Source organism: Lycium barbarum, chromosome 2 (genome assembly GCF_019175385.1).
Source record: "Lycium barbarum isolate Lr01 chromosome 2, ASM1917538v2, whole genome shotgun sequence".
Taxonomy (NCBI): Eukaryota; Viridiplantae; Streptophyta; class Magnoliopsida; order Solanales; family Solanaceae; genus Lycium; species Lycium barbarum.
Window position 1 is genome coordinate 139,866,947 of NC_083338.1, and position 27,961 is coordinate 139,894,907.

The window sequence follows — 27,961 nt, forward strand, 5'->3', positions numbered from 1 at the left end:
AGAAAAAATAATATAAAATGGAGATCAAATAATTAATAACTTAAATTAATGAAATTATAATTCTAATTAACGCTTCCTTAAAAAACCGTGTAAAAAATAACATGACAAGTAAGATGAGTTAAACAAAAAATATTTACTAAAAATTAAAAAATAGAAGTTCTTCATTTAAATAGAAAATCAAATTTCTACTTTATTTCATTTTAAACATGTAAAATTAATATAATAATTTGAATTAGAATTATCCAAATCAAAATTTGATAAAAAAATTATATGTATTACTTTACTATTACTACTATATAGAAGAGCCGGTTTATAGAGACAAGATCGTCATCCGTGTTCGGTCCTACATTTTTATTTAAGGGCAAAAAAATCCTTTGTGGTCCCACCCACTTTTTTATTTTAGGGTAAAAAAAGGACGTTTTATATTTTATATTACCAACTCTTCTAAAAGGTAGATAGAAATACTTTATTATATTTCTATTTTTCTACTATATAGAAGTATCGGTTTACCCATGCTTCGTCGTCAATCACTCTTAAAAAAAAAAAAGGTGGACCCCACCCTCTCCTAACTCATGAAAAAAGAAATGAATCCCATATTAAAAAAAAAAGGCAACGTAAAAAAAAAAAAAAACGTGCACCCCATATATTAAAAAATCAAACAATATTCATGTAATTCCCAAAGTATCCCCATCAAGTCAATAATAGTGGATTCATTGTCACATGCATATTAACTCATTAGTGGGAGCAAATGAAATTATTGCAAGCAAAAAACATGGACCCCATATTATTACTTTCTTCAAAATATTTAATTGTTGTATTTGCTATTCCACCATGTCATTTATTTGTTATATTTACTAAAATAAATATACATAAAATTTATATATTTAAAAATAAGATACAATTTAATTACTTTTTTATTTTTATTCTTTAATTACTTTTTTATTTTTATTCTTACTCTAATAAATGTGAAAAGAGATTAATATCAAATGAAGATCAAATAATGAATAAGGTAAATTAGTCAAATTATAATTCTAATTCACTTTTCCTTAAAAAAACCATGCAAAAGACAACACGACAAGTAAAATGAGCTAAACCGAGAATATTTACCAAAAATTCAAAAATAGCATTTCTTCGTTTAAATAGAAAATCAATTTCTACTTTGTTTCGTTTTAAACATGTAAAATTAATTTAATAATTTGAATTAGAATTATCCAAATTAAAATTTGATAAAAAATAATAAGTAATTTACACCTTCAAATTAATCGAATTAAAATTGAAAGTATCAACTCAAAGAGAGGAAAATAGTTTTTTTAAAACGATTCTTCTCTTTTAAAAAGTATTAATAAATTTTCGTAGCAAACATGAATATAATAAAGCTTTAGATACAGAACGCAAACTACAATGTTATATTAATTGTGTTTTGAACGCAGTGTGTGTATATATATATATATATATATATATATATATATATTATCACTATCTAAACACAACTACATATATATAGATACACTATAATCCGAAGTGTTGGCCCCGTGCGCGGCACGGGCATAAGCCATCTAGTTTATGCAATAATTGTCACATAATAACGTTGTTTGATGGTCTCCAAATACAAGAGTATTCGAAACATTTTATGGTAAAGTTATTTATGAATATTTTCACTGTGGATTTGATTTTATCAAAAATGATAATAACGTGAATTCACAATCGTTTATGTGTTGGAGAGATCATGTCTTATTTTGTTCCGACACTATTTATAAAGCACGTGCTAAAACATGTGAAATTATAGGACACTGCTTAAATGTTATAGGAGTACTACATATACATATAAAGCACGTGCTAAAATAAACATTTATTTTTTTTATATGAAATTACATTGGCTATGTTGTCATTATTTCTATTAGAGGGAAGTAGTATCATTTTTAGAAACAAGTTGTTGAAATTAATGTCGATCTAAAATTTTAAGCTGGTAAATTAAGTAATGATACTTGACATTCAAAAAGATCCAAATAAATAAATAATAAAAGAGACTGAGAAAGAATATACATTGATATTCATCGTATGCATGCTAAATTTTCATTTTAGTTGTGTACCTTTTGTCGCTTATTGTACTTTCGAAGTGAGTTCTATTAACTTTTTTTTTGGCTTATAAGTTGGCTTATAAGCTGTTTTCAGCTTTTTTGAGTGTTTGGCTGGCCAGCTTAAAGTCATTTTATGCTTAAAATAAGCTAAAAAAAATAATTGGACCCATTTGACTTAGTTTATCTAAAGCAGCTTATAAGCTGAAAACAGCTTATAAGCCAAAAAAAATAAGTTGGACTACCCCAACTTATTTTTTTCAGCTTATAAGCTGCAAACAGCTTTAAGCTGTAAGCCAATCCAAACGGGCTCCTATTAACTTTTTTTTCTAGATAAAAAAGAATTTAAATTAATTTAGTCCTTGGAAAAAATTATTGACCAACTTAACACAATTTGTGAATCTTGAAAGGATGAAGAACAAAAGATAAAGGGCCTCTTTGAAAAGCCACCCAGGTAATTGAAATTGGGTATAATTGGGTGTAATTACACAGTTTGATATGTTTGTTTGACCAGGTAATTACACAGTTAGGTGGGAATTGGGTGTAATTGAGAGGGTGTAATTACACTCTCCAATTCTCAAGGGGGGCTGAGAATTGGGTGTATTTAGTCTATTTCTTTTTAATTTTATTTTAATGTTTTAATTTTCTTTTTTAATTTTTTTAATTTCTATTATTTAATTTCTTTTTTATTTTATTTTGATTTATTTTCTTTTCTAATTTCTAATTTATTTTTTATTTCTATTATTTAATTTCTTTTTATTTTTTCTTTTTAATTATTTGTATTTTTAAAATATATTTTTATTTTTATAGAATTTATATTTCATTTCCTTGCTTCTCATTCCCAACCTTTACTTCTTGTGGTTCCATGTAATTGCTCATATTTTTTTTTGTTTTTTGCTTTATTCATTAACCGTGTTAATATTCTAATTTTTTAAACTACATCTCTTAATATTAGAAAGAATGGGTCATTAACAAATTTGGCATATAATAAGTGACGTTATTAAAGAAGAATTTCGTTGTTAATGAGGTTATAGACTTATATTTTCCCTTTCTTTTGAATTATAGGAGTATTTACTTATGTTACATTGAAACTTACTTATGTAACGTTACAATTTGACATAAGAGTATTATGTTAAAAAAAAATCTTTTGGATTTTGAATTTAGTTTATATTTTCTATTTTAACAATATTTGCTTTAGTATTATTGGCTTGTTATTTTCACATTGTATGTTGTTTATTTTTCACTTACAATTGATAGAATTATTGTCAAACATTTGATTAGTGTTATGGCATTATATTTATAAAAAAAATTTTTGTCAAACATCCAATCCCATGATGTTCTCACAAAAAAGGTATGCTTTTAAGTTTTATAATCAATTAAAATTAAAATATTATTAATTTTGAAATTATATATCAATTATTTTTTACAATATTAGTTACAAATATATGATTATTAATTAACATATTTTCAATAAACAATGTATTATTAAATAACTAATTTAATATCATTTATAAAGGCACATATTTTTTAAATATTAATTTTAATTTTTTTATAATTAAATTTTATTTTTAAATTAAACTAACTGTGTAATTACACTTGTGCAACCAAACAACACTCTTGTAATTACACTGTAATTATATTATGACAAACAAACAGGTCGTAGTAATTACAATGCTGTGTAATTACTAGGGTAGTAATTACACTAATTCCAATTACCAGGTGGCTTTCCAAACAGGCTCACAAGGAACTTTAATGGACTTTAATTAAGAACTCAAATAATACATATAATGAACTTCAAGTCAAACTCGAAAAATTATCCATATTACTGCACATGAGAAAATATTGAACAAAGATTGGTATTTTTATATAATCACTGATATTTGTAATTTGCTATCCAATAATTTTAATTCTCGTTGTATAAGACTAATTAAAGGAGAAGCGCTTCTTACTAATAGTTTCTTCATTTCCAATACTCGAACTCGAAATCTCTAATTAAGGATGGAGGAATTTCATCCATTCCACCATACTATTTGGCGGCATTAAAGGCTTAATTTTAGTGTAACCATCTAATGTTCGAAATCTAATGACCTAATATATTCATATTCGCATCGCGTAAGACCCATGAGGGGCTTCATTTTACTAAGAGTTTGTTCATTTTCACGAATCAAACTCGAAGCATCTGATTAAAAGAGAAGAGATCTCATTCATCCCACTACACTCTTTGATGGTATCAAAGACTATCTTTTTATTACAATAATCAGATGTATAAAATTCACGTCGCATAAGACCTATAAGGAGAGGAATGTTATAAAATAAAAACTATAAAGTAAATACACGGAAGAAATATGTAGAGAGATATGAGATTGTATTGCTAATCTTTCAATTCTACATATGGCCACTATTTAAAAGGAAAAATATATGCTTAATGGCTAAGCCATTTAAGATGACAACTAAGGGCTCATGTACTCTTGGTGGCTAAGTAACTTAATGGCTAAGTAACTCAATGGACAAACATACTCATAACAAGGAACACTTTCTACTAGAGATTCTTCATTCTTAGGGCTCGAACTAGAAACATCTAGTTAAGAGAGAAAAAATCTCATTCATTTTACCACACTTTTTGGTGGTATCAGAGGCTTTTTTTTTATGTAACCATTTGATATCTGAAATTCACTAGCCAATTAATTTAAATTCGTGTCAAATAAGATCCATAAAGAGGCAAAATGCTCCCTATAAAAGTTTCTTCATTTTCAGGGCTCCAACTTGAAAATCTCTAGTTAAGAAAAAAGAGATATCTCATCTATACCACCACACTGTTAGGTGGTATCAGAGATTCCTTTTTAGTATCATTATCTGATATTTAAAATTCACTAGCCTAAACTAATCCAATCTCGTGTTGTATAAGATCCACATGAGCGGAACGCCCCTACTAATAGTTTATTCATATCCAAGGCTTGAACTCGAAATCTCTACTAACGAAATGAGAGATCTCATTCATCACACAACACTCTTTGGTGGTATTATGGACATTTTTTAAGTATAGTCATCTATTATTTGAAACTCACTGGCTCGATTAATTCAAATTCGCATCGCATAAGATCTATAAGGGCGGAAATCTCCACACTAAAAGTTTTTTCAATTTTAAGGCTCGAACGCGAGACTTCTTGTTAAGAGATGAGAGATCTCATCCATGCCACCATATTTTTTTGTGGTATCAGAGACATTTTTTTAGTATAATCGTTTGATATCTTAAATTCACTGGTTCAATTAATTTAAATTCGCGTCACGTAAGACCCATAAGGGGTAGAGTGCAACCTACTAAGAGTTTATTCATTTACAAGACTCGAACGCAAAACGTATGGTTAAGAGATGAGAGATCTCATCTATCCTATCACCACCCTTAGAGTTATTAAATATTTTTATTAAATGAATTTATAATATGCTCTTGGTTTCCCACGTGGTGGTTGATATCCTGCTTTAGAATTTTGAGAAACGATTCTTTATGCTCTCTATGTTTCAATTTATGTAGAACATTTTGGTTTTTAGTCTGTCCAAAAAAGAATATCACTTTTCTATAATTGGAAATAACTTAACTTTAAAATTCTCCTTTTACACTTAATGAAATGATTTATAGTCATACAAATATCTAAGGTTGTTTTAGATCACAAATTTCAAAAGTTTTCTTTTATTTCTTAAAACATTATAGCAAGCCAAACGGTGTCACATAAATTGGGACGAAAAAAAGTAGAATTTTTTCTATTGTCAATGGTTGAATTCAATGTTTTTTATTAAAGATGGATGAATCCTATTCATCACGCAATAATTCTAGATTGTTAAAAGAAGAATTCTATCTGCTTTTGTAAGCACAAAAAACTTAAAGGCCAGATGTCAACTGTTAATGGATAAGGAAGTAATTGTCAAAAGTGAAACTATAGGACACTGCTTATAGGAGTACTACATATGCATTCGAACAAATGATCTAAGTTTATTAAAAAAAAAAAAAGTGAATCAAATGACATCTAGACATATGGTTAGAAATTGTTATAAACAAGCATGGGGTACTACTTATCATATAGTACTGAAAATTAAACAAATTCTGCATGAACAGCGGCTAATAGAGATTCGTAAAAGTTTATAGTTGAAATATAATGATCATAAAAGTCTACTAACCAAAATAGTCATGTCGTAGGCTTGATATATTTTGATACTTTACATTAGTCAATCACTGGATTTAGCTAAATACGTACGCATTTGCTAATTGTTAGCAAATTAATTAAAGCCAACTACTTTGGAAATTAATATTACTCAGTTACCTAATATTCTACTAACCGTGAATCCTGATTGAAGAGTACTAATTTAAGTATTTAAAAATAGCAATTCTAAAATTCAAGGCAGATAACTTTTTTTTTGATTGAGCAGACATTGTTAATTTCATATCAGAAGTAGAGAATCAAATGTTGAACAAAAATAAATAAATTTTATTGTGAAAGTATTCCCTATAATGGTTAATTAAAGAAAATACAGATAAAAGTACCTAAATGAATTGGCCTACCACAAATTTAACCCGAAGTTAACAAAAATCGTTGCTCTAAGTCCCGAAAGTTACTCTTAAAAATGTATAATATGTAATTAAAGTCATAGTTATTTATTATTATTGGCAAGTAAATATTTTTCAACTATTTGCAGCTTGTCAACAATTATTAATCGCGTAGTTCCAAATGTTATAACGGATGAAAATGGTAAGGAATTAGATTAATTAATTGTTATTTTTTTTTTCTTTTTATTCACTTCAAGCTGAATCAGTTTTCTTTAATGGGTCTATGCACCGATCCTGACTCAATAGGACAATTCAAATAGGAAAACGAGGACAACTAACTACCGCTACCGACCCTTACTCAATAGGACAATTCAAAGAGGAAGACGAGGACAGTTGACTACGGCTAAAAATCATATTAAGAGTACACATGTATGCTTGAAAACTGCCGATGCATGCAAGTTGGTGTTTGTAGGTCTTACCGGTGTCTTCTCTCCAACAACTACTTCAATTAATGTTAAATTTAACTACGCCCACTTTCAAGCTAATTAGCTCTATATTGATGTCAAAATTTGGGACTAAAAGTGCTTAGAGAAATTGTACAAGTAGAAGATTTCAATCGATATACTCAATCAAATAAAAAAGTTAATTTTTTAAACGCTTTATAAAAGAAATTATCACACCTAAGTCGAAAGAAGCTTTTCAAAATGTAAACTTAATAAAATTTTACCTAAGATTAATAATGTATCAAGAACACTTAAATAAATGGGCTATATTTTCAATAAAATAGATTATTGGAGATTGATTACAATAAATCAAAATATACATCTCTACATCAAAAAAGTTAGAAGAATAAAATTCAAATAAGAATATATATATATATATATATATATATATATATATATATATATATATATAAATTTATGAAATAAACTCAAGGCTTCTTGCTAAGATTTGATTTTTTTGTCATCTATTTCATTGAGTTGTTCTGTTGCTGTCCTTCAAAGTATTTATCTATAAATTTGTTTTGACAAAATCACTTTTCGAATAAGTAAATTAGAAAAAGTTGACAAAGGTGAAAAAGTTAAAATGTCGAATCGAAAGAGTTGAAAACTTGCAAAACTTAAATATTTTATATTCCATATATCTTGTTAAATAAAAAAGTTGAAAATTTCCTTCGCAGCTCTCCGTAAGAAGTAAGAACACCGACATTGAAGATTCTATTATATGAATTATATTGTTAAAAGTTAAAATCACATTAATCTCAGCTTGTAAGTAAAATTAAAAGAAAATTAATCTTCCTAAGCATAAAATCAACTTTGATACGTAATACAAAGGAAATAGAAAGCAAAGGGGTCGGCTTGAGCCTTGGGTAGTTGGGTATGAAAAAAATTATGTTAAGAGTGCTTTCCCCATAAATGGGCCTCACGAATCGCGAATCCTAATTAGTCAGAGTCCCAATGTGGATATCGAACACCGGATGAGAAATCAAAAGAAGAAAAAGCAAACGAACACAGGTATTCGTCGAGAAAATAACCAAAATGACCATTTATATTTGGAGATGTTCTTGAACCGAGGGTTTATCGAAAACAGCCTTCCTACCTCCCAAGGCAGGGGTAAGGTTTGCGTACACTCTAGCCTCTCCAGACCCACTATGTTGGAATATACTGGGTATGTTGTTATTGTTGACCATTTATATTTGGAGATAGGTTCAAAATAGTTCCTAAAGTATTCTTCGAACATTTTTTTTCTATTAAGTTGTCAACAATGAACATTTTTTGAATCTGTCAAATATTTAATGATTTTGTCTGTTAGACACGTGAGAACCGTGGAATAAAAGATTAGCCATAAATATTAGAAAAGTCTCATTAAATCCTAGAAACTGCAACACCAAAAATTGTACTAGACATTAAAAAATAAAAATATCGGAAATATTGCACATAAAAAAGTATACCAGACTTTAGAATAGAGAAAAAAATAGAACCAGCTGCAAATATTATACCTCCCAATATAAGTTTTCGCTAAATTCTTTTATTTCAGAGTTCCTACCAAATCTAACACCAAAGTTTGTTAAATATTAAAGGAGCCCAAAGTGTTCACCTTTAACAAACTTAAAGGATAAAAATAGTTCAGATCATACTTGAGGAACTGTTTTGAACCTACAGAAACATAAAGGACCATTTTTGTCATTTTCTTGGGTTTTTTTCCATTTCCTTAATGATTCCTTTATACAAATGCATTTTTCCCAAAAACAAAATTAAGTAAATTAAAAACTTGCAATTACAAAGGAAAAACCCTGAGCCTACAAAAATCCCTCTACTGCAAAAGTTGGTGACTTTGTATCTTAATTGACGTCCTAAATCCAGTTCAAGATTACCCTTCCCTTAATTTTCTTGAATATTGGTGAAAAAGAGGATCTTGAATGCAGTCAATCAATTCTATAAAGCTCTATCATTCATTCACTGGTAAACAATTTAACTATTTCAAGTGTATGTTATAGTGATATCTCTTTTTTTGCTCTAATTTTGTTTCCAAGTATTGAAAAATAGTATAGCATTTTCTGTTTCAGTCTATTGTTATCTGTTGTTTTGAATGCTTCTTGATATTGTGTGAATTGTCTGACTTGGGTTTGGATTGTGTGTCAGGACTTTCATGTGAAAAAATGTGTTTTTTTTAAGTGAATGACTGATGCTTTAGGGTGTGTTTGGTATGAAGGAAAATGTTTTCCTGGAAAATAAATGAGTGTCTTACTTATTTTCTGGTGTTGGGTAAGTAAGTAGAAAATATTGTTTCGAAAGTATTTTACATAATCTAGGCAAACACTATGAACAGTGGGGTGGAGGGTAGGAGTATGGGGGTGGTGGGGATGGGGCTATAGGGGTGGCGGTGGAGGTGGGGTGTGTTGGAGGATGGTAAGGAGACATTAATATGGAATGCCATTTATGAAACTTGTTTTCCCTACTAGGGAAGTCATTTTCCTCATTTTGAAGGAACTTATTTTCCTAGGAATAATGTTTTCGAAGAATTTTGACCAACCAAACATGGAAAAATGAAAAACTCTTTCTTCCATACCAAACAGACCCTTAATCTGAATGTTTGATATGGTCTAGTTGAAGTATGCAACACTTTCGCAATGTCATATGGCTTTCCAGTTTAAAGATTCATTAGAAGCGAGAAAATGAAATTAGGGAAAGAGGGGAACAGAATCCTTACATGAAAACGGGGATATGTTCAAGACTTTGTCCGATTTTGATGGATGAGCTGTAAAAAGTGATTGTCCCGCGAAATTAATACAAAAATGTTGATTTTGCAGATCTAAACTGAAAAATATAGTTAGCAGGTGCAAATTGTTGTGTTAACTGTATATTTTTATGAATTTCCTACATAAAATAAAAAATTCACTATGGAAACTTTTTGGGACCCCAAAAATTCAAAGGCTTTACTAGTCTCCCCTCGAGTCGCCCCTGCATTTTTTCTCATGTCTATATGAGAGTTGGGATGCGGCATAATTTTTTGCCTCAACCCTAACAGCTGCACATAAATCTTCAGGTGGAATTTGAATCACAGATCCAGGAGTTCCATTAACGTGGATGAAAGCTATTGGGCACTACAGATGCAGTCTCTGTTCATCATCTAGGTTATTCTCATCTTCAGTTCAATGGATTTCTCCTCTAAATTACCAGAACAGGAATTCCCTGAGGCCAGATGCTCCTATCAAGATAGATGGCACTGCAGAACAAATACCAAGAAAACGCAAGTACATATCTCATGAATCCGCAGTCAATTTGATAAAACAAGAGAAGGATGCACGACGTGCCCTTGAGATTTTTAACAAGGTTTCTGATCAGAAGGGTTTTAATCACAATAACTCCACTTATGCTGTTATTCTCCATAAACTCGCGGCTTGCAGGAAATTCGAAACGGTTGATGCTGTTATTCATCAGATGAAATACGAAACTTGTAAGTTTCATGAGGGCATATTTACTCATCTCATGAAACATTACTCCAAATCCTCTCTCCATGAAAAGGTTCTGGAAATGTTTGATGCAATCCTGCCTATTGTTCGGGAAAAGCCTTCGCTCAATGCCATTAGCACATGTCTGAATCTGCTTATTGAAGCAAATCAGATTGAACTGGCGAAGGAATTTCTCTTAAATGTGCAGAAGCATCTAGATTTGAAGCCCAATACATGCATTTTCAATATCCTGGTTAAGTATCACTGCAGAAAAGGGGATATCGAAGCTGCATTTGTAGTAGTAGAAGAGATGAGAAAGTCGAGAGTTTCCTATCCTAACTTGATTACTTATAGCACCCTCATGGATGGCTTATGCCGATGTGGAAGGCTTCAAGATGCACTTGACATGTTCGAGAAAATGCTTGCTAAGGATCAGATTCCGCCAGATGCATTGACTTACAATATCTTAATAAATGCATTTTGTCGTGAAGGAAAGGTGGATAGAGCTAGGAAAATAATAGAATTCATGAGGAAAAATGGATGTCAGCCAAATATAGTTAATTACACAGCTTTGATGAATGGATTTTGTAAGGAAGGAAAAGTGGAAGATGCCAAGGAGGTATTTCATGAGATGAAGGGATTAGGCTTAACACCGGATATAGTTGGCTATACAACATTGATAAATTCCATTTGCAGGGCTGGTAAAGTTGATGAAGGCATCGAGTTACTCGAAGAAATGAAGGATAAAGGGTGCAAAGCTGATGATGTGACGATAAAAATCATACTCGGGGGATTGTGCAGAGCGTCTAGATCAAGTGAGGCTTTCGATATGCTCGAGAGGTTACCTTATGATGGTGTCCATCTAAGTAAAGAAAGTTACAGGATCGTGTTAAATTTCTTGTGTAAAGAAGGTGAGCTAGAAAAAGCGATGGAGTTGTTAGGTTTAATGTTGGCTAGACGATTTGTGCCCCATTTTGCTACGTCGAATGAATTGATAGTTCAACTATGCGAGGCTGGAAAGGCAGCTGATGCAGCTTTGGCATTGTTTGGGCTGTTAGAGATGGGGTTTAAGCCAGAGCCTCAGACATGGAGCATGTTGATTGATGTGATTTGCAGGGAGAGAAAGTTGTTGCCTGCATTCCAATTACTTGATGAGTTGATTCTGCAATAGTTACTTGTGTTGTGATTGTAGGCTTTTTTTTTTCAATTTTTTTTATTACATAAGGGTTAGGGGGGAGGAGAAATGAGGAAGGAGATTACATTGTGGGGATTCGAACCCTCACCAACGAGGTGAAAGTTCAGGCAGGCAGGCAAAATTTTGATTGATACTGTTTGTTTTCTTGTTCAGTGACTCTTATAAAGGAGATGGTAGAATATGCCAATTTCAGCGTCATTAGCTTTCTGTAGACATCAACATATGTTCATTAGAAGTTTAATCTACATCTGTTATGCATTTTACCACCCTAATATTTGCTTCCTCGAATGAATTACTAGTAAAACTTAGAAATTGCTACTTCTCGTTGTGAATCAGCCACCAAGTACGAGAAAATTTTCCAGAAAAAGGCCGTAGCTTGTTCTATGGACTTTTCAGCTAATAACATTTTATTGGTATCATAATATTGACATGAAATCGAGTATAAATTAAGTGACATGTTCAGCGAAGATTTAGATAGCCAACACCAGCTTGTTTGGAACTAGTTACTAAAGATTTATATAGCCAACCCTAGCTTGTTTGAACTGAAGCGCAGTTCTTATTGTATTCAATTAATAACACTTAAAGACCATAGCTGAAATAGTTCACAATCTTTATACGAGGGGCAAGAAGAAATGGTCGATAGAGAGCTCAACAGGATACCCTGATAGAGCAATGATTCAACAATAATCTGTAATTTGCTGGAAAATGTGTGCACATCCAAATTCGTCCTCAACCATGATTTGAGACAACATAAAGTCCACTGATATTCTTGCAAGAAATCTACGAAAACAAGAGGCCACCAGTTCTTTAGTCGATACAAGTCCCAAAAAGAAAAGAGGATAAAATAGAAACAAGAAGATTTCATATAAACAGTCCTCTAAAATGAGGTTGGTGATTAGGCAGCTTCGCTATACATGTGCAAAAGATAGTACAATAGCCTAATTGACGTCAACTACAGATCAAACTGTGCATCCCAACTCCTGTAATATGCGATGGTGCCAGTAGGATCACGAGATATACTACAATATGGATGGTGCATATCTTGGGGCTTTACCAAATTGAGTGCTTCATACCAAGACCGTTACATGTTAGAATTAGACCCTTGTAGCGATTAAGGTATTCCTGCAATCAAATGTCAGAGCAGTGTTAACAATGAAGACATAATCAAGCACCTAAATCTAACCAGAACGAAAAAGATTGGGAGGAAACTCACGACGATATTGTAATCATAGGCTTGTAGCATCCCTTTATTGTCGTATTCTTGTCGTTTCACAGGATCAATCAAAACTGTTATGTCACAATTGGAAAGTTAAATATAGGGAAACACAACGAATGCCCTTGAGATTAATCCGAAACAGACACATAAAAAGGTGAAAGTAAGAGTGGATAAAAAATCTTTAAGACATGCAAAAAGTTGGTGACCGGGTCACTATAGTTTATATTATCACATTGTCCGACAAGGCATCCGCATTAGCTATTATCCCGTTACATCGCTAACTTCTTACACACAATCAGATTATAAATTGTTTTTAATTGGATTGTTTTTTCCCACAATTACTGAATGCAACAAAAAAGGCAGCTCAGAAAATAAAGATACCTCTTACAAAAACACCCAACAGTTTATACCAGTGCTAATTTGGAAAGTTAGCTTGAATTAAAATTCTCGCTTACAATTAACTAAAAAGATCACGATGAAGGTCCTCTCCTGATATATTCGGAGTTCACCTAACAAACAGTTGTTGAAGTCCCAATTTAGTGAAGTTGTATTTGCTAGATCACTTGGTCTACACAGAAATCATAGCCAAGTCTATCCCCGGTTAAGCGGAGGTTATAATAGACTACCCTAAAAACAGGCAACCCTCTGAATATTGAATGAATAGAATGGAATGGAATGGATTCACATAATTCATATAATCAACTCCAACTAGTTTGAGACTGAGACGCAGTTGAGTTGAGTAGAGCTAATGTTGTAAACTCTCAAAAAAACAAAGCCAATGAGAAACATAAGTCTTGACAAGCCTGTTATGAAGAAAATTGACAAACGTAAGTCTTGACAAGCCTGTTATGAAGAAAATTGACCATTCTTTGCACCAGGACTCAAATCTAACTTGCACTCTCCAACAATTCTAGAACCTTCATAATTACTCTATGAGAGTAGCTCAAATTTTCTTTCTCACTATTCTAAACTTTCATGATTAGTTGGAAAATGCAGACACAAGTGTTTGGAAAACCGAATGTTAGTCACCGTCTACAGGACCATTTTAGAATCTAGGAGTTCAACTTTAGCACACAATTTTGTCTTTCCAGAAAATGATCATTTACCTGACCAAACAGATTCATCTCAAAGACTAACGTGCCAATAATTTTCTATTAATTCTAAGTTCTTCAATAGAACTGATTTTCAAATATTCTAAACCTACATTTATTTATTTACTGAAAAGGTAACATATTCTAAAACCTATAATTTAGCTTACAGAATATGATATTTGGCATATAAACAGGAATGTTTCGATACTGACAGTACAATGGATGGGATAGCAGCGAGAGAGAGGAAAAGAGGTGGCCCCAAAATAATACTCCAGGGCTAGCGCACTATCCAAGTTAGGTAAAAGACACATGTTGAGGTACTCAGACCCTTTTGATTGAGGAAGAAGAAGTGCGGGTATGAAACTTTGGTTAATAATAATGTAAATAAGGTTTCTTTAAATGGGCCCGCTTAGCTCAGAGGTTAGAGCTTGCATTTCAACCAATACTCAAGGTTGTGTAATTAATACTTGGGCTGATATCGTTAACTGTGGGTGTTGGTTTCTTTCATGACAAAAACCACTTTGATCAAAATTAATACAGCCATGTATGACATGTCACATTTGCCTAGCTGTTCAACTTAAAGATAACTGAGATAAGCGTATATGCACACCTAGTATTTGAAGCTTATACTCTATAACAATATTCTCAATGCCCACAAGCTTGATAAATAATAGTCAAAAAACACCAGGGTGAGTGCATGTACAAATATATTCATAGTTCAACAAAGATAAGCTCTTGCAATGAGATCAGTCTGTTACCTTCTTATTCCCATAATACTGATACACAATTATACAATCTAACTACTTTTGATGACTCACTCTTTACTGCCTATTTTGTCCCTATACCAGGAGCAGTAGTTATCTTTAATTTTCATTTTTTTTTTGTTGTTGTTGTTGTAGGAGTTATTGCTTTTATTAGGTTTGCACTACAGTGCGACATTAGTGCGTTATGGATGCTCCTTACATTACTGAGTGAATCCTATAATCTACTTTCTCAAAAACAAACTCATAGAGTGACCCATACCTCCTACGAAATAAACTATGAGGAAAACTCTCTGAGCTACTCTTTACTATAGACATCCCTTGTTTCTGGAAATCACGAACTTGAATCCCTCTTCTGCAAGCTTGGCAAAAATCCAAGCTATTTTGCTCAACATGGTTGCAATTAAGTAGCACACATGGATATCGGCTCTCTACAACCATTCCCTACGGGGCAACCAGCCATAATTTTCAAATCTTACCTGAATCTAGACGGACAGAAGTATTTGATTCTCAAGTTACTCAATCAAGCATGTTGCTTGCAGAAGACATGTTATTAAACAAACAAACTCCAAGAAAACCCAGATATGAACAAAATATTGACTGATTGCAGGTTGAAAACTCCGTATAAATCAACTTTGATTTGTCAGAGGCTTTAAAAAATTAGCCAGTTAAGAACCAAATAAACTGTTACAGCTTTGAAAAAGAACTAACCTTGGTACGCCTCATTTATTTCCTGAAACTTTGAGGTAGAACTATCCTGATCTTTTTGCTTATCTGGATGCCATTTCTGTCCCCAAAACGAAAATTATAAAACGAATGCTAGAACTAAGAAAATGAATAAATGAAATGTTTAACACTCACAAAGGCGGAAAAATCGTAAACCAGGTATAAAAGAATTGGTTTTAACATGGATAGACTGAAAACTAACCAAAGCAAGACGGATATAATTGGATCGAATGACCTCCTCTGTAGCATCATAATCCACTTCCAGTATTCTATAGTAATCCTATATCCAAGAAATGCAAAAGCACAAGTCAATACTGCAACTTTACACAATATTCCAGCAAATAAAACCAAAATTTACTTCCAGTATCCCATTATAATCCTATATACACATTTGAGATTGGGTGGAGCCAGGTGCAGGCCTCCCTACAGCGAAAAATTACATTGTATAGACAAGATTAAAATTATATACACACACAGTAGATGTGGAATCCCCTTGGTTTCTTCTTCTGTTTACTTTTTTTATATTTTAGAGCCTCATAATGAAAATTCTGACTCCGCCAGAGTTCGAGAAATGCAAAACCTAAACTCAGACACATATTTATAGGAATAGGAATAGGATAAAACCAAAATCACTTACCAGTATCCTATAATAAACATACACAAATATTCAAGAAACGCAAACCCCACCAATCAAAGTTACAAACTTGACACAAATTTAACAAAATAATACCAAAATCCACTACCAGTATCCTATAATAAACCCCCATAAACATTCAAGAAATGCAAACCCCACCAATCAAAATTACAAACTAGACACAAATTTCAACAAAATTTCAAACTTGACACAAAATACACATGAATACCTTGGGCTTAGACAAAGCTGACAAGAAGTCAAATTTAAGATAAGAATCATCACCCTCTTCTTGCTGCTGTTGCTCATGTTGTTCTTCCTCGTAATCGTGTTGGAAATCATTGCTCCACTCGTCCCACATCATCTTTTCTTCTCAACAATATTTTCAGCTCAATAAAAATAGGCAACCCATAAAAGATTTATCTGAAAAGAAAACAGATGGAAAAAAACATTACCCCCCCCCCCCCCAAAAAAAAAAAAAAAAAAAAACCTAGCGTTTTTTTTTAAAGTTTATCTTGTCTAGTCTAGATAATAAAATGCAGGTCTAGATACCCGCTAAGATGAGGAAAATTCTGAGAGAATTTATCTAATCCGAAAGGTCAAGAGACAATCCCCATAAAAAAAGGGAGATAAAAAGAAATTGAAAATGAAGAAAAGTAAGGAAAATTGATTAATTAGGAATTAAGGTGGATACCTGTTTTGTGTTTTTTGTTTCTTTCAAGGGTGGATTTTTCGTGCCTGTTTTTTTTTTTTTTTCGAGAGATTGATGTGTTACCACGAATGCACTTTTTTGTTAGGACACTTGGCTTCTTGATTTGCGTTATTTATCTCACTGAGTTTTCTAACATTTTTTTGGGCGGATGCTCTTAAATTTTCGTTTTTTCGCACGTTCTGAATTCGAATCTCAGCTCAGTAAAAGAAACAAGAAATTTCACAAGATAGAACTTTAGATTCATAAGGTAGAATTTTACTTTTATAAGGCAGAGTTTTACCCAAAACTTTAATTTGTGATTTTTTTAAATTTTACTGAACGGGAGTTTAAAATCCGAAATCAAGAATTTTTTTAGCAAAGGCCAATCCTGTAAATTTCCTAATTTTCAAAAGGAGAAAATATTTGGGTCAGTTGGGTTTGGGCTTGGCTCTTATTCATCTTTTTTGGTTAAGTGACCTCAAAACTTAGTAGGCGTTTGGTCATAAAAATTAAATATTTTTCACTTTATTTGAATTTTTTTTACGGTGAAGTTGTGTTTGGTTATGTTTTTTTGTAAAAAAGTAGATGATTGTTTGAATGTATTAAACATGAAAAAAATAAAAATATGATTTCAGGTGTTTTTTAAGTTTCAAATACAACTTCAAATTGTATATGAAATTTTCATGACAAAGGTTGATTTTCAAATAAAGTGGAAAAAAAATCGAAAAAAAGTGAAGACATGTACTTACATTTTGAAGCAGGGGTCACTCCAAATATATGAAGTAAATATAATTTATATAATTATTAATAAAAGATTTTAAATTTTAATATTTTTTAAAATTTGACAGAGGTTGTATGATTAATAAGTAAAGATAAGTTTTCTCTAGTTAAATTAGATACGGTACATTTACCTTCTAATAATTATTCCTCCATCTATAATATTTTTTCATGTTTATGGCGATTTCAATTTTAAATTAACTCAGTTTTTCGGTATTAACTATATATTTTATGTCATTTTTTATTGGTCTTTCCATCAAAAACAAAAGTTCTTTTACCTTTTTTCCAGTTAAGCAATTACCCAATACGAGCACTTAATGGGAGTAATATTTTTTCAATTATGAAAACATAGATTGGTAGAGAGTTGAGTAACGGTGAGTACACAAATTATGCCGTAAATTTCGTGCAATAAGTTATTAGTACTATGGAATCTTTCTTGTTTTCCCTTGCGAGCATTGTTTTAAAAGGCAGTGTCAGGATTCGCCCCGGGACTCGCCTCGGAGCAGGGCAGTGACAAAACGCCTTGGGGCTAACGTGCGAGGTTTAGTTCAGGCTTACGCCCTAAGCGCCCAACCGTACGCCCTAACCACGCCTAACGCCCAACGCCCAAGGCTCGCCTAACAGTTCTTACACAAATTATATTTTAAATTCCTTAATTAAAATCATTCATCCTCATAATTGTTTAACAAAATAATGATACTTAATAGTTTTTCATCTATAGAAATAGAAGATTGGGTGTAACTCATATAACAAGTCGTAGTATTGGATATTTACTATTTGAGAACGTCGTGAGAGTGAATATCACTTAATTTAAAAAAAAAAAAAACACATAGCGGAATTGTATATTTTCACTTGTCATTGGTCATAAGTCTTATGTATCAGAATTATCATATAATTTTATTTTTTGTTCATGAAGAAGTTATGTTTTAATTGTAATATTAATAAATTTTATTGATTATTTGCTTATAGGGAGATAAAATGAATAGTATGATAGTAATAGTGTTTTAAGAAACTGTGTTTTTTCCCGTGTTTGAAATTTTAAATGTTAGAATTGATTTGCATTTCATTGTATTGTTTATACTTGTAAAATTATGTTATGTATAATTACAAGTTATAAGCGGTGTATAATGGATTGCTTTGATCATTTTTTTGTGAGTATCAAGCGCGCGCGCGCTCACACACACACACATTTACAATTTTCTTTTATTTTATTTTATGTAATTTCATCTATTTAAAAATATTTATTGTAATTATATTATTTTAAAAAATACTAAAAATTAAATATCCATGGGGCTTACGCCCCGTGCCTCGAAGCTTACGCCTCGTCGAGGCGAATGTAAAACGTCCCGCCTTACGCCCCGCCTTTTAAAACACTGCTTGCGAGATAGTGAATTACCATGATTTTCTTTTAAGATTGTGTATTTAAATTTAACATGGGAGTAGGAGACATACAATTATTTCTTCTAGGCTTTATGAACGTAAAACAATACCCGTGCTATTCTAGGGTAGACCCTATTTTTGGGAATCTTGGAAAACAAATATCTAGATTCACGTAAAGAATCACAATAATTGCAACGACAAAAATGCATTTCATACTCTTTCAAATTAGTTGATTCTCGTCAAAATAAAATCTCTGTCAATTAAGATGGTGTTGAAGTTGAAATAGAATCACAAGTTAGTCTCATGATCATTACTACTTGGACTATGACAAGGTAGAACAATTTGAATGGTCGCAGTACATCCAAATGAGGTGGCCCATAATGCAATAGGAATTGAAGCAAATGATCTTCAATCAAGTGACTGCATTCTCATGAGTAGAAGAGGATTGATTGCTGATCTCTCTTTTGGAGGTTGCAACTCGCCACTCCATTTGCATCCATTGAAGGCTATGTACAGAGGTAGATCCAGAATTTTCATATAGGGTGTTCGAAAATAGCTGAGCTAGTCTTTTCCATGTTGTTGAGGGTGTTCAAAACATATATATTTACATAAACTCATAAAATTTACCCTATATATACAGTGAATTTTTTTGCCGAGGGGGTTCGAATGATCACTCTGGCCTACCTTTAATCCGCCCTTGGCTATGTATATAAAAACGTAGAATTTTGAATCTACTAAAATATAAAATTTAAATTCGTCTACTAAGCAACTTGAAAATGTAGAACTTTTACAGTGCAAGTGGTCATTCCTCTTTCCGCTTGTTGCTATTTTTAAATTTGTCTCCCCTTAACTAATAAGGTTGAAAGATATATATTATGCATGAAAAGATTAATGAAGAGACCTTTCTGAAAATTACGTTATCCATATTAAGGAACAAAAATGATATATTGGTAGAATGAAATAAGCTGGCAAATTACAGTCACAACATCATCAACCTACAAATTCAAGATCATTAGCACAATACAAATTAACCTTCAAGCATAATGGTAAACATGATACCTGTAAAATGTGAGTAGTTCATTGTAGTCCCCGGTGCTAGGGCAAATCTATAATGTCTCCTCCAGGTCACATGAACTCTCTAGCTTTTATTCAAACTTTGTGTATATATTTTAAAAATCATTAAATGGCTATAAATATTTAACCGTTAACTTGGTTACCACTATATATTAACCTAAAATCGATATAAGAACTCATAAATCAAAGAATTTGGATCTGTCCCTGCCCAATGCTTATGATATTTGTGCAAATATGAGCGCCATCGAATCAAACAACATAGAAGAAGAATATCCAAGGAAGCCTACCCATGTCCTTGGACTACCACAAAATAGCACAATACCTCCAAATTCAAAACCATAGCCAACCAATCTCAGCCTGTAATTTAACACCAACCCCATCTTGGTCCATTTGGGCTCCCACGAGCATCAACTTCTTGTTTTACACCAGTACTTTCTGTCTCAATTTATGTGACACAATTTTCTTTTTAGTTTATCTTAAAATAAATAAATATTATTTTCTATATTTAGAAATAATTTAACTTTACAAGACAACCATAAAATTTAAAAAACCTTTATTTTTTTCTTAAATTTCATATCTAATTGAATAGTGCCTCATAAATTAGAACGGAAAGACTAGGTATTGTCACGTAGACCCTGGGTGTACACAACTCTCGCACAACATCATGTGTTCACAAGTCACAAAATACAAAAAGTAAAATATGAACTAACAATGACCATCACAACAGTACTACTATATTAGTATAGTACACAACAACTCCCTTTACCTTCCAAAAAGCCAAATAAAACCCAAAAAGCTCCTTTTTCTAATGGCTTCTTGATCTCTCTCTTTCTCCCTTGTTTATATCGCTTCACAAATTCCTCTTTCTTTTTGTATATGAATCAATAAAAAATGGCTTCTTCATCTCTCTCTAGTGTCTACTCACCTTCTTCATCTTTCAAATCTGAATTAAAATCCACTCACAAGATCAACTCTTCCCAATTGAGTTTTTTATCCAACAAATCAAGATTCCATGTACACGCGCTGGCGCGTGAAGTTTCCACTGACAACAACAACAACAGCGTTGTACCCAAGTTAAAGAAAGACAACAACATTGGGTTAGTGAAAGACCCAAAGGCTTTATGGAAGAGATATGTTGACTGGCTTTACCAACACAAAGAGTTGGGTTTGTATTTGGATGTAAGTCGGGTCGGGTTTAGTGATGTGTTTCTTGAAGAAATGGAGCCCCGTTTGCAGAAAGCGTTTAAGGACATGGTTGATTTGGAAAAAGGTGCTATTGCTAATCCAGATGAAGGTAGAATGGTGGGTCATTATTGGTTGAGAAGTCCTCATCTTGCACCAAATTCATTTCTTAAGTTGCAGATTGAAAATGCTCTTGAAGCTGTTTGTCAGTTTGCAAATGATGTTGTCAGTGGTAAGGTCAGTGGTGTCAACTCTGTTCTCTAATTTTCAGCTGAAAGTCAACCCTTTTTGTGTTGAAAGACAACTTATAAAGCTGATTTGCAATTGACGTGTAGTTGATTGGTCTTTAATCTATAAAAATCTTAACTTGATGATCTCTATTTGTTTTTGATGTATCAAGAGGCATTTCAAGTCACATAGTATGAGTAATGTACATGCTCATGTCATTGTAGTTAAAAATTTGTATGATACAAGTAATGTAGTTTCACTGATTGTTTGGGAATGGAAATTTAGTATAATAAGCTTATAAGGTCAGTTGGTGTCAACTTTTTTCTCTCATTTTGCAGCTAAAAGTCAATCCTTTTATGTGCCTTTTGCTCTGCATTTAAGAAACCCTTATTTGTAAAGCTGATTTGTGATTGAGGTGTAGTTGATTGCCTTTTGTTCTGCTTGAGTAATCTTAACCTATAAAACTCTTTAGCTTTTTCCCAATTTGATTATCTCTACTTGTTTTGATGTATCAAGAGGCATTTCAAGTCGCATAATTAAAAATTACTATTATGATATGAGTAATGTAGTTTCAGTGATTGTATGGGAATGGAAATTCAGTATAATAAGCTTATAAGGAACTTTTGACTGGTAATGCATGTTCCTAACTTCTAAGCTACACTTTTCTGATTTTCAGCTAAAAGTCAATCCTTTATTTGCCTTTTGTTCTTCATTAAGAATCCCTAATTTGTGTTGAAAGTCAACTTACGTAGTGGACTTGTAAAGCGAGTTGCGATTGAGGTGTACTTGATTGGTCTTGATTTCCTTTTTTTTCTGCTTGAATAATCTTAATCTATAAAAATCTTAATTTTTCCACTTTTGATGAATCTCAACCTCAAGTGCACATAGTTAAAAATTATTATGATATGAGTAGTGTAGTTTCAGTGATTTTATGGGAATGGATATTTGGTATAATTAGCTTATATGGAACTTTTGACTTTAGAGCACCCAGGGTGTGGCCTAGTGGTCAATGAATTGGGAGGAAAACTATGAGGCCTCGGGTTCAAATTTTAGGGGAGGCAAAAACTCTAGGCGATTCTTTCCATATGTCTAAGCCTTGGTGGACAGAATTACCCAGTACTTATTGCCGGTGGGAGTAGCGGGCATCCTGTGGAATAGTTGAGGTGCGCGAAAGCTGATTCCGACACCACGCTTATCTTATTATTATTTTTTTTTTTGGAAACTTTGACTTTGGAGTAGTAATGTATGTTCCTAAATTCTAAGCTACACTTTTCTGGCTTATTATCTGGTTATCCTTTAAGCCTCAACTTCTGAAAAGCATATTTTGGCACCTTTGATTGGTTACGGGCTGTTGTATCGCAAAGCTTTGTCAACTTATTGTGAATTACAACATCTACTTTGCAGATCAAGACTCCCTCTGGTGGTCGATTTACGCAAATTCTTTCTGTTGGAATTGGTGGTTCAGCACTTGGACCACAATTTGTGGCTGAGGCATTGGCTCCTGACAACCCTCCTCTGAAGGTAATTGGCAGTTGTATTCAAGATCAACAGAAAAATTTGTGGGTTAACTGAACTCACTCTTTTAGCAGTAAAGTATTTAGGCGTTTTACCAAATTTCCCTTACCTTCAAATCCTATGAGAACAAAAAAGGAACAAATCTTTTTACTCAGTTTCCTGTATCAAGCATCTCTATATGTTGTGAGTACCTATATCATAAAATTTGCAGCACTTCACCATCTAATGTGCACCTTTGCTTAATTAGTTGTTTGTTCAACGTTGTAAATTTGGCTTAAAAGTTCTATGTTTACTTTACCGAGCATCGCTATCAATGTCGTAAAATATATTTATCTTGCCAAACTGGCGCTGCACAACATCAAAGCCAAATGCAAGTGACTTGACTTAGTCCTATCCTTTATTCTTGCATCTGTAGTGATCATGATAATATTGTTTCTCTTATTTGACGTGTCAAGCACTAATGAATATCTCCATGGAACGGTTTTCTTCTCATTAAGTGTGTAGATAACATCAAACGATGCAAAAGAACTTGTGCAGAAAATTTAGTGATTAAGGATATAAAATGTAAATTGCCTTTTACATAGTTTATAATAATTCTACATGGTGCCTTTCCTAATTGTACACATGTGTAGAATCTTCCTTACCTTTTTATCTGTTTCTCCCACTTCTCTCTATATAAATATATATAACATGCTTTACCATCTCTTGGCAGATAAGATTCATCGACAACACAGATCCAGCAGGCATTGATCATCAAATTGCACAACTTGGCCCTGAGCTGGCTTCAACACTTGTTATTGTTATTTCAAAGGTGGTTATGCGTCTAGTTTCTGTGTTTTTTTTTTGTTTCCTTTACAAAAATAGCGCTTTTTTTTTTTTTTTTTTTTGATAACTGAGAAATCTACAAGGGCTTAGTGTCGCACGGTTCGAATTAATGAGCCAACTCCTCTGCCTCCTCCACTAAATGGCTTTTGTCTGCAGCAGGGTTCGAACCCTGTGCCAAAGCCCTGGGGGCTGCATGAATGGAGAAGTTTCTAATACTCTTTTTGATCTTTTTATGTTAGAGTGGAGGCACACCAGAAACCCGAAATGGCTTGTTAGAAGTTCAGAAGGCCTTTCGTGAAGCTGGCCTGGAATTTGCAAAACAGGTTTTGACCTCAGGTTCTTTTTTCTGCTTTCATATTTTTCGCCATAATGTGGAGTTGCTTTCTGATGAGTACCGTACTTTTAAGCAAATGAAAGCTTTCTGGAAGAGATTTGAAAAACATTATGACTGGTTACCTCCTTTTAATCTGCATCTGCTGGTTCAGGAATTTTAGTAGGTCTATGAAAAGATTCTGCTGGATCTGTTATCCTTTCTGTCTTTTTGTTCACTCTCCAATGTAGTTTACATCGCAGGCTGTGCATAGCATTGCTCTTAAATAGTTCTTATCGTTGCTTACTGCCACTCATATGCAGGGTGTTGCCATTACACAAGAGAACTCGTTGCTTGACAATACTGCTAGAATTGAGGGTTGGTTAGCCAGATTCCCTATGTTTGATTGGGTGGGTGGAAGAACCTCTGAAATGTCTGCAGTTGGTTTACTTCCAGCTGCACTTCAGGTTTGTTACTCCTAAACTCACATTTCTACTGTCTTTGTTTCTATATCACAATTTTCACCGCTTTAAACTTTCCAAAATTTTCATGTAACTCTCACTCTCACAAGTTGTTAAAATTCAAATTAATTTGTGTAAATTGAAATGTGATCTTGTCTTTATCAAACTAATCTATATATAACCTCCACTACTTTTTAAGAATTCTAATTTACCAAGCATGTATTATGTAAGTACAAGTATGACAACGCTTATTATAATCAAAGGTCAGCCAAACTTTGTTGCATAGAATGAGACACATGGAAATATTTCATCTTGACTTTCATCTTGACCTAGAACATTTCTATCACAATATGCCTAATATTTTTATTTTTCACTCCAGGGAATCGATATTAGAGAGATGCTTGCTGGCGCTGCATTGATGGACGAAGCAAACAGGACAACTGTGGTATGACTATATGGCTTTTTCACGTTCTTTTGACAAATTAAAGTTGATTCTTTTGTATTTGGAAATTTGAGAATAACTAGTAAATTTTCCAAGTACATGTCATTGAAACAAATTTCTTTGTAGAATTATATGAGCTATATTTTTTTTCGGTTGGCTGACTTCAGGAAAAAATAAGATTGGCTACATTTTTTTTTTTTTAACTTCAAGAATCTGTCTTTGATCTGTACTAGAACAAATTGATGATTGCTTTTGCAACAACTTATTATTTGTCATCAGGTTCGGGATAACCCGGCTGCCCTACTTGCTTTGTGTTGGTACTGGGCAACTGATGGAGTTGGATCCAAGGTCTGGTTCACCTTCAGATTTGTGGTTGTGATGTTGGAGGAGCATATAGTTGTGTATTTGACTATGTCGATATGCTGTTTTCTATGTGTTGCAGGATATGGTTGTCCTCCCATACAAGGACAGTTTATTACTATTCAGTAGGTATTTACAGCAGCTTGTCATGGAGTCCCTCGGAAAAGAGTTTGACCTGGACGGTAAACGGGTATGTTTCCAATAGCTCCAATGCTTTTTAATTTTCATGGAAGAAAACCACACAGAATAGATGCATTTCCACTCATGTAACTGTACGTGCACCAACTCAGTTAACCACTTCTCAGAAAAGGAACCCGGTAAATTACTAAATTAAGACAATTTGTTCAGTGGAAACATTTGCGATTTTTCTCTGTTTAAATCCTTTAATATCTGTTGTCTACCTGCCTTGTCCTTTGGCCACTTATCTAGGCTGTTGATAGAAGTTCAGTTGTGAATAAGATCTCCCTTCATTCACTAATTTAGATTGTTGATAGAATTTCAGTTGTGAATAAGATATCCTGGTGTTTATGTTTATAACTTTTTAGCTGCTCACAGGTGAATCAAGGGATCAGCGTTTATGGAAACAAAGGGAGTACGGATCAGCATGCGTAAGTTTGGATTGTGCTTTTCACTTATCACTAAAGGAAAAATAAACAAGAAAAGGAAAGGAAAAAAAAAAGGCTGGTATTCTTTTTTCTGAAGTTTGTTTAGGTCTTTGCAAACCTGTCATAACTTCACCATAAATTTTTAGCCTCTTTTTCTTGGTTCTAGCTATATTCAACAACTCCGAGAAGGCGTGCACAATTTCTTTGCAACATTTATTGAAGTATTGCGTGATAGGCCCCCTGGTCATGATTGGGAGCTTGAACCTGGTGTTACTTGTGGTGACTACCTCTTTGGAATGTTACAGGTTTGTTCTTGTAATAGTTTAGTTTAGTGATGATCTTTTCTTCTTTTCTGTTTTATTTTTCTTGCTATTTGTAGCTTTATTCAAAAGGTTGATCCATGTCTTGCAGGGAACAAGGTCAGCTCTGTATTCGAACGATCGGGAGTCCATCACAGTCACTGTGGAGGAAGTGACACCTAGATCTGTTGGAGCTCTAGTAGCACTCTACGAGCGAGCTGTTGGGATTTATGCCTCACTTGTCAACATTAACGCTTATCATCAACCGGGTATTTCCTTTATCCTTTTGTTCCTTACATGGTCCTCAATAAGAGCTAAATGCTGATGCTTGTTTATGTAAACCATCTCTAATTAAAACCACAAGTCTCTGTCTGCCTGTATCATTGTTGAATCGTAATTAGATAACACTTACATACAGGCTAACTGGTTGATTTGGTTTAGTGGCTTATTATTATTATTCTTTTTTTTTTTTTTTAGTTTTATGTCAAATCTCCCAAGTGATCTAAAAATAAAACACAGATCTACATGAGGTCATTTTCTTCCGTTCAAATTGTAAAGGGTTAATTGAATTGAAGTTAATATATGTCCTATTCACGCAAGGCCAACTAATATCTATTATGGCGTCAGGTGTGGAAGCTGGCAAAAAAGCTGCTGGAGAAGTTCTTGCGCTTCAAAAGCGTGTCCTTCAAGTACTTAATGAGGCCAGGTATGTTGATGAGAATATCTTGGTTCTCATTGTTCTTTCTTTGGTAGAAAAATACTGATGCAAATTCTTTTAACTTCAAATTCTCTCTTTGGTGAGATGGCGGCTATTAATTAACTATGTTATTTCTTTCTCCAGCTGTAAAGAGCCTGTTGAACCACTTGCTCTAGAGGAAATAGCTGACCGTTGCCATTGTGAAGATGATGTATGATCCATCTCTTTATGTTTTGCTTATTTTTTATTCTTTATTTAACATACAACAGGATGCAAATTGCTGACTGCCCTTCGCAATTTGGCAGATTGAAATGATCTATAAGATTATTGCACACATGGCTGCTAATGACAGAGCTCTTATTGCCGAAGGTAGTTGTGGTTCTCCTCGGAGCATAAAAGTTTATCTGGGGGAGTGTAATGTTGATGAGTTATATGCCTAGATCTTTCTTATGTTTCTTCATACATCTGAGAAATACATATGTGCCTGAGATAGGGTCCGGCCTTGTGGTGGCTGATTGTTGGGGATTCCTAACTGCTGTTAAGAAATAAAAAATCCATTTTTTTCTTTTCAAAGCACCATGTTCACATCTAATTAGCTGTATCCAGCAAATTTGCTTTCCCGTGATCAAATAAATTTCTGAAAGCTGAGTTTGTAGACGTTGTTCCTGTTTATAATTTTCTCTTGTTCACCGTATTTTTTGTTATTGATTGGACATACTTTTGGTAAAACCAACATATGTTGGTGATATATTGTGAAACTTGACATTCTATTGGTACCATTGTGATCTCGGTATCCTTTGGTGAAGCATTATAATGCACCAAAAGTTCCATGGGACCAGGAGAAGTGAGGTAGAAGAAGAATTCCCATTGTGTGGGAAACCTACTGATTCAGAAATTTGCTTGATGATACATGATTTTTTCAAGTCAGCTG

General features: G+C 33.0%; 3 protein-coding genes across 6 annotated transcripts; 2 read left to right on the forward strand and 1 right to left on the reverse strand.

The window, feature by feature from the left end:
* The first annotated feature begins 8,828 nt into the window (after window positions 1-8,828).
* LOC132627606 (pentatricopeptide repeat-containing protein At5g18475) lies at window positions 8,829-11,957 on the forward strand. The gene is made up of 2 exons (XM_060343033.1): window positions 8,829-9,074; window positions 10,159-11,957. The coding sequence occupies exon 2, from the start codon at window positions 10,200-10,202 to the stop codon at window positions 11,733-11,735; it is 1,536 nt and encodes a 511-aa protein (XP_060199016.1). The 5' UTR covers window positions 8,829-9,074; window positions 10,159-10,199; the 3' UTR covers window positions 11,736-11,957.
* A 541-nt stretch (window positions 11,958-12,498) lies between these two features.
* Window positions 12,499-17,023, reverse strand: LOC132627607 (uncharacterized). 4 transcript variants are annotated; one of them, XM_060343037.1, is made up of 6 exons: window positions 16,879-17,023; window positions 16,470-16,607; window positions 15,756-15,833; window positions 15,539-15,614; window positions 12,973-13,046; window positions 12,499-12,881 (listed from the first exon to the last, which is right to left on the reverse strand). In XM_060343037.1, the coding sequence occupies exons 2-6, from the start codon at window positions 16,524-16,526 to the stop codon at window positions 12,810-12,812; spliced, it is 357 nt and encodes a 118-aa protein (XP_060199020.1). In that variant the 5' UTR covers window positions 16,527-16,607; window positions 16,879-17,023; the 3' UTR covers window positions 12,499-12,809. The 4 variants fall into 4 exon arrangements, with proteins under 4 accessions (XP_060199020.1, XP_060199017.1, XP_060199021.1 ...); XM_060343034.1 differs by having other exon boundaries at window positions 16,417-16,607; window positions 16,879-17,021; XM_060343038.1 differs by lacking the exon at window positions 16,879-17,023 and adding an exon at window positions 16,737-16,863.
* A 3,839-nt stretch (window positions 17,024-20,862) lies between these two features.
* On the forward strand, window positions 20,863-27,687 carry LOC132627608 (glucose-6-phosphate isomerase 1, chloroplastic). Its single transcript, XM_060343039.1, has 14 exons — window positions 20,863-21,525; window positions 22,921-23,037; window positions 23,744-23,842; window positions 24,096-24,179; window positions 24,490-24,633; window positions 25,007-25,072; window positions 25,349-25,417; window positions 25,512-25,619; window positions 25,985-26,037; window positions 26,201-26,339; window positions 26,446-26,602; window positions 26,961-27,039; window positions 27,175-27,241; window positions 27,336-27,687. Exons 1-14 carry the CDS (start codon window positions 20,998-21,000, stop codon window positions 27,468-27,470), a joined length of 1,845 nt encoding a protein of 614 aa, XP_060199022.1. The 5' UTR covers window positions 20,863-20,997; the 3' UTR covers window positions 27,471-27,687.
* Window positions 27,688-27,961: the final 274 nt, after the last annotated feature.

Excerpts from the sequence above, each read along its gene's own strand:
- LOC132627606 (XM_060343033.1), top strand. The coding sequence starts at position 10,200 with ATGAAAGCTATTGGGCACTACAGATGCAGTCTCTGTTCATCATCTAGG.
- LOC132627608 (XM_060343039.1), top strand. The coding sequence starts at position 20,998 with ATGGCTTCTTCATCTCTCTCTAGTGTCTACTCACCTTCTTCATCTTTC. Across the intron at positions 26,038-26,200 it reads GGGAGTACGGATCAGCATGC|CTATATTCAACAACTCCGAG; the intron begins GTAAGTTTGGAT and ends TCTTGGTTCTAG. Across the intron at positions 26,603-26,960 it reads TAACGCTTATCATCAACCGG|GTGTGGAAGCTGGCAAAAAA; the intron begins GTATTTCCTTTA and ends TTATGGCGTCAG.
- LOC132627607 (XM_060343034.1), bottom strand. The coding sequence starts at position 16,548 with ATGATGTGGGACGAGTGGAGCAATGATTTCCAACACGATTACGAGGAA. Across the intron at positions 15,615-15,755 it reads ATTATATCCGTCTTGCTTTG|AAATGGCATCCAGATAAGCA; the intron begins GTTAGTTTTCAG and ends TTTTGGGGACAG. Across the intron at positions 12,882-12,972 it reads CCTATGATTACAATATCGTC|GAATACCTTAATCGCTACAA; the intron begins GTGAGTTTCCTC and ends ATTTGATTGCAG.